This window comes from Mesoplodon bidens (genome assembly GCF_964165515.1).
Source record: "Mesoplodon bidens genome assembly, chromosome: 1".
Classification (NCBI taxonomy): domain Eukaryota; kingdom Metazoa; phylum Chordata; class Mammalia; order Artiodactyla; family Ziphiidae; genus Mesoplodon; species Mesoplodon bidens.
In genome coordinates this window covers 161,444,155-161,459,695 of record NC_138176.1, presented here as the reverse complement: position 1 = coordinate 161,459,695, position 15,541 = coordinate 161,444,155, and the positions used below count along the sequence as shown (strand labels likewise).

Genomic DNA, 15,541 nt, shown 5'->3' with positions numbered 1-15,541 from the left:
CCCAATTCATCCCACCCCCACCCCCTGCTTCCTCCCACCTTGAGTTATCAGATTTATTGAAGACTTTTTTTTTTTTTTTTCCTGGTACATGGGCCTCTCACTGCTGTGGCCTCTCCCATTGCGGAGCACAGGCTCCAGACGCACAGGCTCAGTGGCCATGGCTCACGGGCCTAGCTGCTCTGCGGCATGTGGGACCTTCCTGGACCGGGGCACGAACCCGTGTCCCCTGCATCGGCAGGTGGACTCTCAACCACTGCGCCACCAGGGAAGCCCTATTGAAGACATTTTTATTGAGTACCAATTCTGATTAAGGCTCAACCTCTGACCTCAAGGAACTTACAGACTAAAACAGATAAAGGTGTAAACAAATGGTTACTTGCAGCATTGAATACAGTGGTGCAAGCAATAAAAGGTTCTGGGGGACACAAGGGGAAGATGACATAAGCTCTGAAGAATTGCTGGATGTTATCCAGCAAAGAAGAATATGGTCCAAGAAGAAGGATCACTATGATAGTTCCTGGTATTGGGGAAATAGGATAATAGTTGGAAATGAAGTTGTGTGTTTTAGGATGCAAGAAGATGAGTCTAGACAGGCAAAATTCTACCTGGCCTATGTTTTTCTTTGCTCTACTTAGGAATTTGGAGTTATTCCTATGGGAAAGGGGCCCATTGAGGCTTTTTAGGTTTGGGGAGAACATGAGTGAATTTTCTTTCTGGATAATAACTCTCCCCTCCATTCGGATGGTGGGTAGGAAGAGGCTCATTGTGACCTCCAGTTAGTAAACTGGTACAATGGCCCATGCTGTTGAGCATTATTATTAATCTATATCTATGTAAAGGAAATAAAAAGAGCTTACATGCTGAATCATGTATCCATCTTTGGCTTTTTAAATATATTTTTCTTGAATAGTGCAATGAAATTGGTGCTAATATTTTAATTGCTTAAAACTCTGAAAGGAGAATGTCTACATGTTATAACAGATTTTTCATCCAGTAGAGTGCATATGCTTATACTTATTATTAGTTTCATATTTAGGAAGCTGATATGGATATATAACTTAATTCAAAAAAGTAAGTGATTATGATTTAAAAAACACATTTTTAAGATAATGCTAAAAAATGACAATAATTTAGTCGTGTTAAATATTTACCAGAATCATTCCTCACATTTGAGATTCTGTTTCAGAATTTGGAACATTTGCATTTTAATTACATAATAAAAGGAAAAAGTGAAAGAATAATTGGCTTAGCTATTAGCAAATTAACAGCCATAACTTAAAAGAGATAAACACACACACACACACACACAGAGAAACTGACATTGGTTTCCATAGAAGAGTTACAGTATATGTATGTTGATCAGATATTTAATGATGTTTGACAACAGTTAAGGGAAGAGGATGTTGTTTCAATCCTTTAATACATGTTTCTTAACACTGAAATTAATGAAAATGAATTTGAGATATTTGACTGTAGGGTCATTCAGCTTTTACTGGTAATGTATCCTCTGATGGGACTTGTCTAGAGTGATTCCAATTGTTAAAATCTTGTGGAGAAATAAGACAGTTGAATCCAGTAGTTGTCTTAGTCCTAGCTGCTATAACAGAATACCATGGACTGGGTGGCTTAAAAACAACAGAAATTTATTTCTCACAGTTCTGGATGCTGGGAAGCCTAAGATCAAGGTGCCTGTGGATTCAGTGTCTGGTTAGGACTTCCTAGTTCATGGAGGGCTATTTTCTTGATGTGTCTTCACATGACTGGAATGGGCCAGGGAGCTCTCTGGGGTCTCTTTTATAAGGGTATTAATCCCACTCATGACCCAAAGGCCCCACCTCCTAATACCACCACATTGGGGGTTAGGTTTCAATATATGAATTCTGGGGGGACACAAACATTCAGTCTATAAAATGGTCATATCCAGTTGTGTTTTTTCAGTACAGTGAAGGTTCCAACCTGTCTGGCTAGAGTCAGCAGCCATAAGAAGGTCTCAATGAACAGGTCCAGCCCAATGACAGGAGCTGGTGTTGTCAGAATGAACTTCTGACAGCCTTTCTCTGTGTTTTTCAACAGATACGACGACATATTCCACTGAGCGATCTGAGCACTTCAAACCCTGCCGAGACAAGGACCTTGCCTACTGTCTCAATGACGGCGAGTGCTTTGTAATTGAAACCCTGACCGGATCCCATAAACACTGTCGGTAAGTCACTTGCGGCGACTGGCACTGAGGGCAGGTCCTCAGAGAGGCCTGGAGGTGGAAGGGGGTGCTGAGCTCCAGGAATATACAATGTGGTACATATAGTCCGGTGTTTGAATAGCAGAATCAGTAGTTTTAATGTGGGAAGGAACAAGGCTGGTATCTTTAGTATTTGAGGAAGGAAAACTGAATTAAAGTAGACAAGATGTTTCACCTGATCAAGTAAAGGAAGGTTTACTTTTATATGTAACAATTTAATAGAAATAATTATTTACTCACTTTAGAAGCCTATATTTTTGGTGTGGGATTTAGGTGCATATGCTCATACTCAGAAATAATCTCTTCCTGCAGACCTACAGATTGTGGCATGGCAAAGAAACTGCTTAGCTGAGATCTAGAGTCTCAATGTTTACTGTGAACCAAACCCCAGAGACTGTAACTGTGTCCAAAGAAAACTGCATCTTATTTTGATTCTGCCCTCGTTTATTAATTTCAGTTCTTTTTTTTTTTTTTTTAACTCCCCTGATGATGAAATACTCTCCAGCAAGGTGTTGTAAATGAAATCATAGTCCTGTTATAGTCTAGGTAGAGAACAGGGAAAATTCTCAGTGGAGATCAAGAAGGTGTTTAATTGGTTTTTAGAAACAAAAGGTTATATAACTGCTAAAAATAAAAACAAGTGGAGGTAAATAGTGGTCTTGTAGACACTGCAGCTTTAAGGCTCCATAGAAGAATCAAATTAGCATCTAAAAAATATTTCCCACCAAGCTTTTATTTCCAGCGCTACCCTGGTAATTTGTTTTTCCTTGCAATTGTATATGCTTCAGTGATCATATATATCCACACCCCTTTCCTTCTCTTTATTTACTCTTCTCATATGACACAGTTATTAAATTAATTATTCTGAATCGTGAAGCATGGAAAATTATGACTTTCTTCTCTCGCTATTGCTATTATAAAACTTTATTCCATGTTGTTTTATTAAGATGGCACAGAGAAATGCACCTCATAGGTATGAACTTAGAATGTGTCAGCAAATCCTGCCTGGCTCCCCAGGCTAGCTTCAGTTCACAGTGGACAGTGACACAGGATTGGAAGAGCTGATCAATGATAGTGGCCGATCTCCATAAGAGCCACTGTGTATCCCGTCACCTTTCATCACCCTTGACATGGTGGCTTTCATGTGACTTGGGCAGTGCCGTTACATTGACTTCATTTACAAAAGTTACCACCCATTTCTGTCCTCTGAAAACCTGAGTTGGGGATCAAGGGCAGTGGGAATGGTTCCTCCCCACATTTCTCTTTTCTTGTTATGTTTATTAGATCAATACAGACACAGGTAGAAAGCACACAGGTGACTTGAAGACCTCAAGGGAAAAGCCAAGAATGAGGTACCATTTCAAAGCATGAAGTGCATCCATGCTCTTATTGATGATCAGCTATGTGTTAATGTTACCTTTGTCAATCCGGTGGTGTCATATGTGGAAGTGAGCAGTGCCATCAAATAAGTTTGAATTTATAATTGATGGATGAAAGGATGAATCAGAAGCCTCACTTAAAGCAGTGACTTTTGCGATGGTGTTTTACCCCAAAGAAGTTTCAAATCAGGCCCCACCACTATACGCAGGCAGGTCTGATTCATCATTTCAAAAACTGAGAATGTTGAAAAAACAAAAGAATTCCTATTTGTTTTTAACATACAGCCTCACTATATTCCCTGTTAAGTTCACAGGTGTATTAGTTTGCTAGGGCTGCTGTAACATAGCACTGCAGATTGGGTGGTGTAAACAACAGAAATATATTTTATCACAGTTCTGGAGTCTAGAAGTCTGAGATCAAGGTGTTGGCAGGGTTGTTTCCTTCTGAGGGCCACGAGGGAAGGATCCCTTTCAGGCCTGTCTCCTTGGCTTGTATATGGCCATCTTCTCCCTGTGTCTTTTCATTTTCTTTCCTCTGTACAAGTCTTTATTCAAATTTCTTTTTCTTAAAAGGACACCAGTCGTATTGGATAAAGGTCCACTCTAATGACCCTATTTTAATTTTCTTGCATCTATAAAGTCTCTTTCTCTAAATATGGTCACATTCTGAGGTACTGGAGGTTAGCGCTTCAACATTGGTTATTTGGGAGACACAATGCAGTCTATGACAGTAGATCTCAGGTCCAGAAAAATATTCTTTTCTTTTGCACATATGTACATGTCTGATTTTTTTAACATAGACAAGCAGAGATATATCTATGTTTTGGCTGGAACGATGTACATGTATAATAATTTTGGCCTCTGTCTTCATATTTCATGCATATTTCAGCACAGACAACCTTTTTTTTTTTTTTTTTTTTTTTTTTTTTTGCTGTACGTGGGCCTCTCACTGCTGTGGCCTCTCCCGTTGCGGAGCACAGGCTCCGGACACACAGGCTCCACGGCCATGGCTCGCGGGCCCAGCCGCTGCGCGGCATGTGGGATCTTCCGGGATAGGGGCACGAACCCGTGTCCCCTGCATCGGCAGGCAGACTCTCAACCACTGCGCCACCAGGGAAGCCCACAGACAACCTTTTATTTAACATAGAGTCACAACATAGCTAATCATGACAAAAGACCTAAGACAGAGCTGGAACTCCAATAGGTTAATAGGTGCATATAAATCTCCTACTAGTGCATATGAAGAAATCACACATTGCATGTGTCAGCTATTCATCTCCCAGGCTTTGCTGTGAATAAAAGGCTTACCATTTGTTCCTGCATCAGCCACTTGTAAGAATTCCAATGTAGTTATTAATAATGTGCCATTTTATACAGTACTCTATTTAAGTAGTATGTTTCATTTATTCTCCTCCATTCGACAAATGTTTATTGAGCATCTCCTATCACAAAGATACTGTTGAATAAATACATACGGATATGAACTTAGGAATTAAGTGGCACTGCACTTTGTAATGCACTTGGAGTAAGTGAAATACTTCATCTCCAGGAAATAAGGAAAACAAGGGAAATGACTTTCGTGTGATTGGCATGCTACCAGGGCTATCCTTCTGATGCATTACTAACTGGATTCTGTTGCAAGTTAAATAAACCACAAGTTAATAGATCAGGGCAGCAATATTAAGGGGTGTACCTGAATTTAGCTCATTAAATAGTTTGCTTTTTACATGTCTCCAAAGATTAAACATTCAAATCTGAGAGAAGTTAAGATTATATATATATTTTTTTAGTATTTAAAAAGTAAATTGCAATCCAATTGTGAATTGAATCAAGATATCTTTTCCATGTTGTGAAAAATCGATCATGCTGAAACGCTTATGTTTCCTTGCCAAGGAAGAATAGTAACAAAGCTACCTAGATCATCCCTGATAGAGATTCTGAAAGTGTATGCCCCAAAATCTTAAAAGTGTGAATCTTGGGATAAGGGAGGGAGGTTTCATGGTTTTCTGCTGTTATTTTCTCACTCTTTAGTGCATTTTCAGATCTTTCAAGACTGTTTATGGTGAGAATAGTTAGAAATTATAGAGCAAGCTGATGAAAATTTAAGAGGAATACCAAGATCGTAAAAATAACTGGATAGATTTTAAAGAATAACAAATAGGCAAACTTGGTGTTGCTAAATTTACAATATAAGTCATTGATTATTGGTTGACTGATTAGGAAACATAGAACCTGGTATGTTGTGGAACTTAGTGTAGAATAAGGAGAGATTCATAAATCGGGGAAAATGAGAGTCTGGTTGTTTGATAAACTTGGTTGACTGTTAGGTAAAACAAATCAAAGTTGGATTTTTACCTCCTCCTTATATACCAAAAGTTGTTCTTAATGAATTTAAGAGTTAATGTAACAAATAAAGTATTAGGGAAAGCAGTAAATAAAATTACATGTTTATTTACATCAGCAATTGCTTTTGAGCAAAAAGCAATGAAAGGAAAAATTAACAGCCTTGACACAACATTGCTTTTTTGATAGGAATATCATAAATCAGACACAGAATTGAGAGACAGATAAAGTGTCAGTAAACTGTACAACAAACATGGCAAAGAATTGATATTCTGAGGAAGTCACATAGATCAATAAGAGTATCACTAAAATTACATCTCAATAGGAATATGGGCAAAAGACAGGAACATCCTCTTCCCTTGAAAAGGAATCCAAGTAACCCGTAAGCATGAAAAGTACTCAGCCTCACAAAAAAATGCAAATTAACATTTTTTGTTTGCCTATCATATATTTAATGATTTTAAAAAGCAGATAGTTTGGTGAGGGTGTAGTAAAAAAACATAGTCTTATTCACTACTTGAGGGAGCGTATTTTGTTAAACATCTTCTGTAGGTGATGTTTCAGTGTGTTTCAACATCTTTGAATTTTTTCTAAGAATTTAGCCTACAGAAAAATATATGTAGATTTATTTTTAAGGATGTTTACCACAGGATTTGTAACAGCAAAACAAACGAATGAAGAAAACCTGAATTTAGAGGTCTATATAAATTAGAATATATCTACACCTTGGATGAATTCAATGTAACTGGAATTTTCAAAATTTTAAGGATATGAAAATGCTCATATCATATTATGTAGAAAAATCAGAATATAAAATTGTTAAGTTGAGCATACGATAACAATCCAGTTCTGAAAAAAAGCTGAATAAAAAGGCTAATCGGATTTACAGCTATTGTCTTCTTTGAACCTTATGAGTTTTCCAAGATCACTACATTGTACATGTATTTCATTTATGTAACATCTGGTTAAGACATTTGACCCCTGCTTCTCATCTTTCCATTGAGAAAGATAGTGTCCCTGTCTTTGTTAAATCAAGGTCATTACAATTCACTATTATTAGGCTGATAAGAGAACTTTCAATTAGCCATTCCAGATTAAACACTATCAAGTCCATTAGAGTGTGCCTGCTCCTTTTATTAAAAATTCATTTATGCTCTTTGTAATAATTATTTTCCATGCTGAATTCATGTGTTTTGAAACAAAAAAAAATGGATTGAGTAATAGGAAGCTACATCCTACAGAAATGAAGCTGGGTAGGGAAGGAAAGCAAATCACTAGAAACTCCTTGAATCAAAATATCCTGAATAAAAGCAGGATATTCTCTAATATATTTATTTTTATGCCATTTCTAGAAATTTTAAGAACTTGGGGAATGGTGCTGTTTGTAGCATATTTCACTAGAGTTGAAAGAGGTAGCCAGTTGTAACTGAAAAGATTGCTAGGCATTTGAATGGGCCAAGTGTGTTTTCAGGCCAAATTAAGTTAAAAGGATGTATCTCTTCTGAATTGAAGTTCATTAAGTGTTGCACCAGCCTTGCTGCAAAAATGGATTTTCAAAACTTCAGAAAGGATAGCATTTGAGCTGAATTTGACCTGTGGTGATCATTTTGGAAATCTATCACGCAATTCATTTGAAGATGCTTGGATCACTTGAAATATGGAACTGCTGGAAAAAGAGGCAAACAATCCAATAGCAACCACTGCCTGAGGCAATACTTCCATAAAGGGGCTGATGGACAGTGCAGCTAGCTGGGTAAAAGGCTCCTAGGAGTTGGTGAGTGGAAGGTGGGGAGCATTTGAAAGGGGAGGAGAGCCCTACCAGGAACTGCTCTTATTCACTGTGTCTAGTTCTGCTTCAGTAGGTTTTGAAATAAAAGTTTCCATGTTTAAGAGACTTGATTGGGCACAGTGTAATGATATCCCTATGATATACTATATAAAATTACAGGACATCCCTGTCAGTGCTTTGCTCCATCACTTTGGAGGTCCATTAGCTCTTCCACTTAAGGCAGGTCCTCTTTATCCAAAGCTTCTTCAGTAAGTGCTCTGAGAGCGGCCACTAATGATTTCCTGTGGTTGTAGCAAGTCGGGATGGAAATGGGGTTTTGGCACAAGTCCCTGAGCTCCATTGACGGCAGAGGGTGGACGATGAAATGTCTATAACTCCAAGCCTAGTGTCAGAATCTCTGTAGAGTGGAATTGAATATCAGGGTAAGAGCCTTAGAAGAATTCTCAAGTTCATCTGATAATTGTTCATGAGAATGTTTGCTGCATCCCAGGTGTAATTTGAGTAATGTGCAACAGCTATGTTCATACCAGGTGGTCTACTGACTGCCCTTGAGAAGAAGTGAGCCAGGTTATAACCATGCATCTTTTTCTTCTCTGTGGATGAAGTTTGTCAAAATTGTCTTATTAACTCAGAAAGCAAACAAACCAAGAACAACAACACAGTGAACATAATTTGGCAACTTCATGACACTTAGACAGTGGTTTACTTCTTCTTGTTTAAATTGGTTGCATTCCACCTGAGCTGGTTTTTCTTAAAGTGCTACTGAAATATCAGAGGAACGGAAAAGCACATTTGATAAAGAATAATAACACATCTTTTAGTTAATGGCCAAAGGTTTCTTAACCTTATTTTAATGTTTTCTAACTTGATTGGCAGCTCTCCTTGAAGCATGAAATGGTGTTTCTTGAGGTAGTTATCATGATTTGGGTTTTTTTGTTGTATCAAAGAATTGATATACGTTTGTGTTTTTAAATCACTTCCTTATATGACTTGGGGTAAGAGGTACATGAGGCAAATGTAGGTGTTCCCAATGAAAAGACTTGAGTTAAAAACTCTACTCGGCTTTATACTGGCTGTGTGAGTTTTTTGGCAAGTGATTTAATCAGAACCTTCAGTCCTGTATTGAAAAAAAGAGAGAGAGAGCCAGCCAGACACACTAGTACCTTCCCTACAATGTTGATGCAAGAATTGAAAGCAGCAACATACAGAAAAATTCTAAATGTATAATAGACAGTATGTATAATAGTTCTTTCCTCTTCCTCCCTTCTGCTCATGTTGAAACCTAACCAAAGCATGTGTGCTGGAATCCTGTGAGAGAAATTGAGTGGGTATCATCTGCCTATTTAATTAGAAGACTTAGGCTTAAAAGGGGGAGATCAGTTGACTTGTGCCAGGGCTTCAAGCTGGGTACTCAGAGTTTCCCAGCACACAGAACTCAGCTTTGACCCACCAGTGGAAGTTAAAGAAAACTCACCCAGAAACTTATTTAAAAACACAATAATACCTGATCATGGGCAAGAACACTTTTCAGAATCAAGGATCATTGTAGCTCTTCAAGCAGTAAGTTTAGGAGCAAAGCAGGAACAAGAAGCCACTTTTTGTTAGGGGAATTCTCCCTGTTGACAATTTGTGAAGAGAGTAATCCCCTCTTACTCTTCAGTCCATGCAGGCTGAGGACCCTTCAGGTATCTCCTCTACGGCAATGCTGGTTCTGCCACCCTGGGCACCTTCCTGCATGCAGGGGTCACAGTCCTGTTATGGCAGGGACAGTCTGGGAGCTTGCACACAGAGTCAGAATGCTGTGATTGCATATGCTGCAGTTCGAGTGGAGTATAGATTACTTTTACCAAGTTTATTTAAACAACTAAGAACATATATCCATAAATAACATTTTAGATAGTGATGGTCTGTTTGTATAGATGTGAACAGTACTAACTGTGGTCCCACAGACCCTGCTGGGCAGGTTCCTCAGGCAAACATTACATTGAAAACCTTCTCAGATCAGGACAATGATGGCTCAGATGTTCTGCCTAATCTTCTGTCGCAGTGAGGGAGTTTGCAGCACTCTGCCGCACTCTGTCTACCGTTGAGAGGTCTCTTGCTCTAGCCTCAGTTTTAAAGCATTGGGCAGCATTTCACTTTCCTGAGGATGGTATTTCTTTCCAATTAAATTTGGTCTGGGCATCTTTTAAAAAATATAAAAGATGATTTAAGGACCTAATCACATTGTCTCTGTACATACCAAAATGTCAGGCTTTGTGTACTCTAATCATTATACTCCCCAAATGGAAGAGCATCAGCAAATCTACCTGATAGAATAAACCCAGGGAATGTCTATATGGTGCTTCCTATGTGTCAGACACCCATAGCAGCCCTGGAGAGAGGTTAGTAATTACTGAGGCCAAGGGCATTTCTCAGGTTATACAGCAATGGACCCAGGACTCAGACTAAGCAGGCTGACTCCAGGGTCTATGCACTTAACCTCTCCACTAACATATTTCCTTTAAAATCCTAATGGTCCAGGGTTCCTAAAATCCCAACTGCTTAAAAATAAAACATATAAACTCTGGTTATCTTTCAAGATTATCACAGTATTAGTTAAATATATACATATATTTATAATTATATATAAGTAATATATACATATTTAAATTCCCCAACATATTATAATCTGAGTAACCATATAGATTGTCTTCAAAACCCAAAAATGTTTGAGATGTAATGGACAGTTATAATAATTTCTTCTGTAAAATAAGCATAGACCAAGAATGTCCTGAGCTAAATAGGGTATATTATTGCTCTAATTTTAATTTAGACAAAACTCAATTTCCTAGAAAAGCAGACCATCATTTGCTATATGTATGCTATGTGTTTTTCGTAGTATAAATGTCACGATATTATACAACCTCTGCATTATTCCCACTTTCCCCCAGTCAGCTGAGAGTTCCCTGAGTCACTAAGTATCTGCAGGGTCTGGATAAGAAGGCAGAGCAGGGTCTCTCTGCCGTACCCCAAATCTGTGTAAGTACACGCCAACATCCAATTAGTGTTCTCTTCAGTTACCAATATAGCTAGCTATTATTTGTGAAAACTAAAAAAAATGATGGGAGAACCAAGCCCTCCTTGTTTTACAGAAAATAGTCAGTGTTTTCGAAGTTTATCTTGGAGTGTATCTCTAACTCTGTTTAACTTTTCATGATTACAGCTATTCTGGTGGTTTTATGAATATCAGGAAAACAGCTTGAAGCAAAAAATCAATCCTATATATACCCAAGTGCACACACACATGGTGTACATATATGCTATACTTACTAGGTAGTCAATGAAGGGTACTGAGATTCAATAGCAAACAAAACAAAATGGTTCCTTCCTTTACAGAACATTTTGTTAGTTGGAGCACCAAGAAGTCAACACAATCTAGCATTACAGGATTCCGTGATGGGCAAACACTGACAGTCACTGGGCACCAAAACTCATACTTGGGATAAGGAAATCCTTACCAGACTGGTAAACTTGCAGGAAATATCTTCAGCAAGTATATTTACATACAATCCCCCTTGCAAATTAAAACAAACAAACAAACAAGAAATCAAAGATAAAATAAGGAATAGGAAAAAAATGAAAGTAAACATGAGTTGAGGAATATCTTGTTTGGAGATATATGTCATATTTGAGTGATATAGAATGTGTTTTTAGATATATATATGCTATATGTGAGTGGTATAAGATTTAGTCCTACATACACTAAAAAATAAATGTCAGTTTTATACATTAATCCCATCATTCCACCAATGTTTGTTAAGCATATTCAATGTTTCAGGTCCAGGTGGTAGGAATATAGTGATGAATGTTCTCAGAAAAAATCATAAGAAAACAGTTAAGGGCATTTTCTAGTTCAATTCAATGTGACAAGTTCTGTGATCTGTATCATCCAATCTATATGAACTATATGTGCATAGCTCATATCTGCATAGAAGAATCCAAAACCCAATGGTCCTGAAGCCAGGGAGAGCTTCTGAGAGGAAGTAACATATGAATTTGCATTTGGAAAGATAAGAGCCTACTCATTTCTTATTTTGAAGCCTGCTCTTGCTTGCCAACAAAGGCATGGAGAGTTGAGCTGTTATTGGGGAAAATTCCCTTCAAACCACAAGGAGGAGGTTTAAAATTATTTTAGATGCAATTAAGAATAATCAGTTTCATATCATAAATTCTTTATGCAATTGGTCACTTCTTTTCTGAATTATTTCCTTGAGTTATTTCCTCTCTTGTGTCCAGGTAGTTCTCAAAAATATATCAAGGCACGATGACATTTTAACTTCCATTCCTTCAAACTCAGAAGTTTTATGGTTAGTGGAAAGAGCAGACAAGAGTATGGTTTTTCAAACTTAATACATGTCACATTGATTAAATTATGAAATGAAGATTCATTTTCTTTATCCAAAATTAATTTATGATTTGTATCTACATATATGAAATATTTGCAGACTATTTAATAGCTACAATCTAAAAATCAATTTATTAACATCTTAGGTATAAGAAATGATTTTCCAACACTAAAATTTTCCTAACAAACACATCCATTCAAGGATGCCTTGACCATGGATCATTGTTGAATTATTCAGGGAAAATGTAAGGAAATTAATTTAAAGTTACTTACTGTCAAGTTCAAGTAAAATGTTCTTCATTTCCCCAATTTAAAAAGTATTTCTTTTCTCTAGGAGAGCTGTGAGGCTCACAGGAGGTCAAAGTAAGGTAGACATGTAGGGTTTCCCTTATAATGAGTCAGGTAGCATTTTGGCATAAACAGTGACACTTATATAAGGCAGAAACCAGAAGAAGAAAGGTCGTGAGAGTTCCTAAAATGGTGCGACTTTCTAGATGACCAAAGACTAGTTTCTCATTTAAACACATCATAAATTCAGTTAGAGCTCATATTGGGGAAAGGAGTTATCATTTCAACAGCAGACTTCATTAAACAAACAGACCCCAGGCTTTGAGGCAGATGAGTGCTCCAAGACGGAAGTCTGAAGAGACTAAAATGATGCCAAGAGGCCAGCATGCCCTGAGCCTGGCCTCCCTGGAGTCCTCTGATAGCACATTGATCCCAATGACCCTGTACTCCTGAAGGGCAGAAATTCAATTAGGAACTCTCAGCTTTGAGTCCTGGGAAGGAGGGGCATGTGCATCAGGGGGAGGCTCCACTGCTAGAGGAAAACCATTTTCCAGCAGTTATAAAGCAGAGGCTAATAATAGAATGATGGAGAATGAAAAACACTAAGTTGGAAAGAACTGGCAGAAAGGATGAGCTGTTAAGACATCAACTTTTAAATAAGGTCATAATTTTGCTACACTTTGTGGTGTTCTCCTAGGCTAATTTACAGCCACAATTGAAGTCACACAAGAGCCTTACTCTCTGTGACAAGGTTTGATTTTCAGTGCTCAGGAAAGCTCTTTTCTTTCTGCGTGGGTTAGCGTATGTGAAAGAAATAATGATTGTTTTAATGATATTAAATAGTGGCTTTGATCTATTCCCCCAACAAGCTAACCAAAACATTATCTGGATGTATGAAATGATTCATTTGTGAAAACTTCTGTTTCTATTATAATATTCCTGTTCACCTTCCTGACTCTCCCACTAGGCTGTGTTTATCTTTGCTTCTGGAACCTGCTACCTACTCAGTAAAAATAAATTTTATGAATAAAAACCCTTGACAATACCTACCACCCGCATTTTTGAGAGGACAAATGTGAGGTGTTAGTAGGCAAAAATGCTAATAGCCATCTTCCATTTCACGCTTACTAAGTGCAAGGCAGAAGTTTCCAGCCTTTGTACACTACTTCCTGATTGCCTGCCTAGTCCTTATGTTAAATATGCAAAAGAATGTCCTATCCCCATTGGATGTCGAGAAGGAACCTTGGAGAGGGAAGGTAGCTGCTTCGAGGACATACAGCCAGTACGTGGCAGGATTGAGCACCAATCTCAGTTCTGTTGGACTCAAGCTCTTGGTCTTCTAACATTGTCAGGCTTACACTCTTGTAAAATCATCAAGGTTGAAGGTTAAAAATGTAGATTCTCAGGCTCCTCCTCTGAATTTTCCAGTTCAGGTCTTGAGACAGCCCCCAGGAAGCAATTGTGCATTCAGATGATTCCATCATGGAGACAAATTTGGGAAGCAGTGAAGGAGACTTGTGTTTCTCAAACTTTAATGAGCAGGTGAATCCTCTGAAGATTTTGTTCAACTGAAAATTCATGTAGAGTAGGTCTGGGGTGAGGCCTGAGAGTCTGTATTTCTAATCATATCCCAGGTGATGCCCATGGGTCATACTTAGAGAAGTGAGGAACTAAATCAGTCATGCTGCCCGGCACACTATGCAACCCTTACCCCTATCCCAGGGGGCTTTTCATAATTCTGCCACTACGATGCATCCTCCACCCATATGCAGCTCAGTAATTATGTCGGAGCAAGATTTTCTGCATATACTTGAGAATATGTCTGTGAAGCCTTGGAAACCCTTATTTATCTCTACTAGTTAGCTTGTTAATTCATGTATCTGCTAAATGAGAATTCCTGGGTACCAGTAACATGATGTCATCCTATGCCCATCCCATCCACGGCAGTTTTATAAGCCAGCACCTCATCAGGTTTCTGTTATATCAGGGGGATTTTATATACCACATCTCTGATTCATAGGTTTAGGCTAGACAATGAGTATTATTCCCAAGGAGCAGAAGGTTCAAGTTGGGGGAAACTGTTCTCTGCAACATTCTGAGAAATGGATACAGCACTAGTTAAAAGTTGGCAATAATCATATTTCCCCAGGAGTTTAGTTCAATCAAGATAATTCATCTGAGGTTTTTAAAAAATATATTATTTTCAAACTAAGAAAGCCATCACGTGTAAACATGACAAAATGCTAAGCAGGTTTTACAATGGAAGACTAAATTTTCAAAAGGACAGCTCTGATTTATCAAAAATGATGATGTTCTAAATCTAGGCTCTGCTGCTTCCTCACCATGTGACATTTGGTAATATCTTGCCTTCTGTGGATCTTAATTTCTTCATTGTAAAATAGCGTGATTGGAGATAATTTCTAAGGTCACTTCCAAGTTTAAGATTGGGTGAAGAAACTGAGTGATCTCTTGCATTTTCACCTTTGTCACGTAGTAAACACATAGTAAACACTACATGTTTTACTGAATTTCTATCAAAGAAAAGCAGAAGGATTTCAGAAAGAGCAAATATTTCCAAAAGAAAACATAGCTATTCTGTCGTTTAAGGTACAAAAGATGAAATTCTAAATTAAGAAAGGCATGATTCTTGCAGAAGAGGCAGCACAAAGCAAACCTATTACTTACTGCTGCCAGTGCTTTCCGCACTGGCATATCCATGTACTCACCTGTGAATTTAAAAAAAAAAATTCAGGACAAGAATAAAGACACAGACGTAGAGAATGGACTTGAGGACATGGGGAGGAGGAAGGGTAAGCTGGGGTGAAGTAAGAGAGTGGCATGGACATATATACGCTACCAAATGTAAAATAGATAGCTAGTGGGAAGCAGCCACACAACACAGGGAGATCAACTCGGTGCTTTGTGACCACCTAGAGGGGTGGGATAGGGAGGGTGGGAGGGAGACGCAAGAGGGAGGGGATATGGGGATATATGTATATGTATAGCTGATTCACTTTGTTATACAGCAGCAACTAACACACCATTGTAAAGCAACTATACTCCAAAAAAGGTTAATATAGAAGAGAAAAATAATGCCAACAAATTTGTCATGCTTC

The 15,541-nt window shown here is 38.1% G+C and overlaps 1 protein-coding gene across 7 annotated transcripts in view; it reads left to right on the top strand.

Annotated features, from left to right (window-relative positions):
• The window catches only part of NRG3 (neuregulin 3), a gene marked incomplete at both ends in the record, with an annotated part of 1,088,387 nt that overhangs the window by 485,523 nt on the left and 587,323 nt on the right, over window positions 1–15,541 (top strand). For all 7 annotated transcript variants that reach the window (XM_081246708.1, XM_081246712.1, XM_081246711.1 and 4 more), the window contains one exon: window positions 2,074–2,203. In XM_081246708.1, the coding sequence (XP_081102834.1) occupies window positions 2,074–2,203 (130 nt within the window). The remainder of the gene's footprint in view (window positions 1–2,073; window positions 2,204–15,541) is intronic.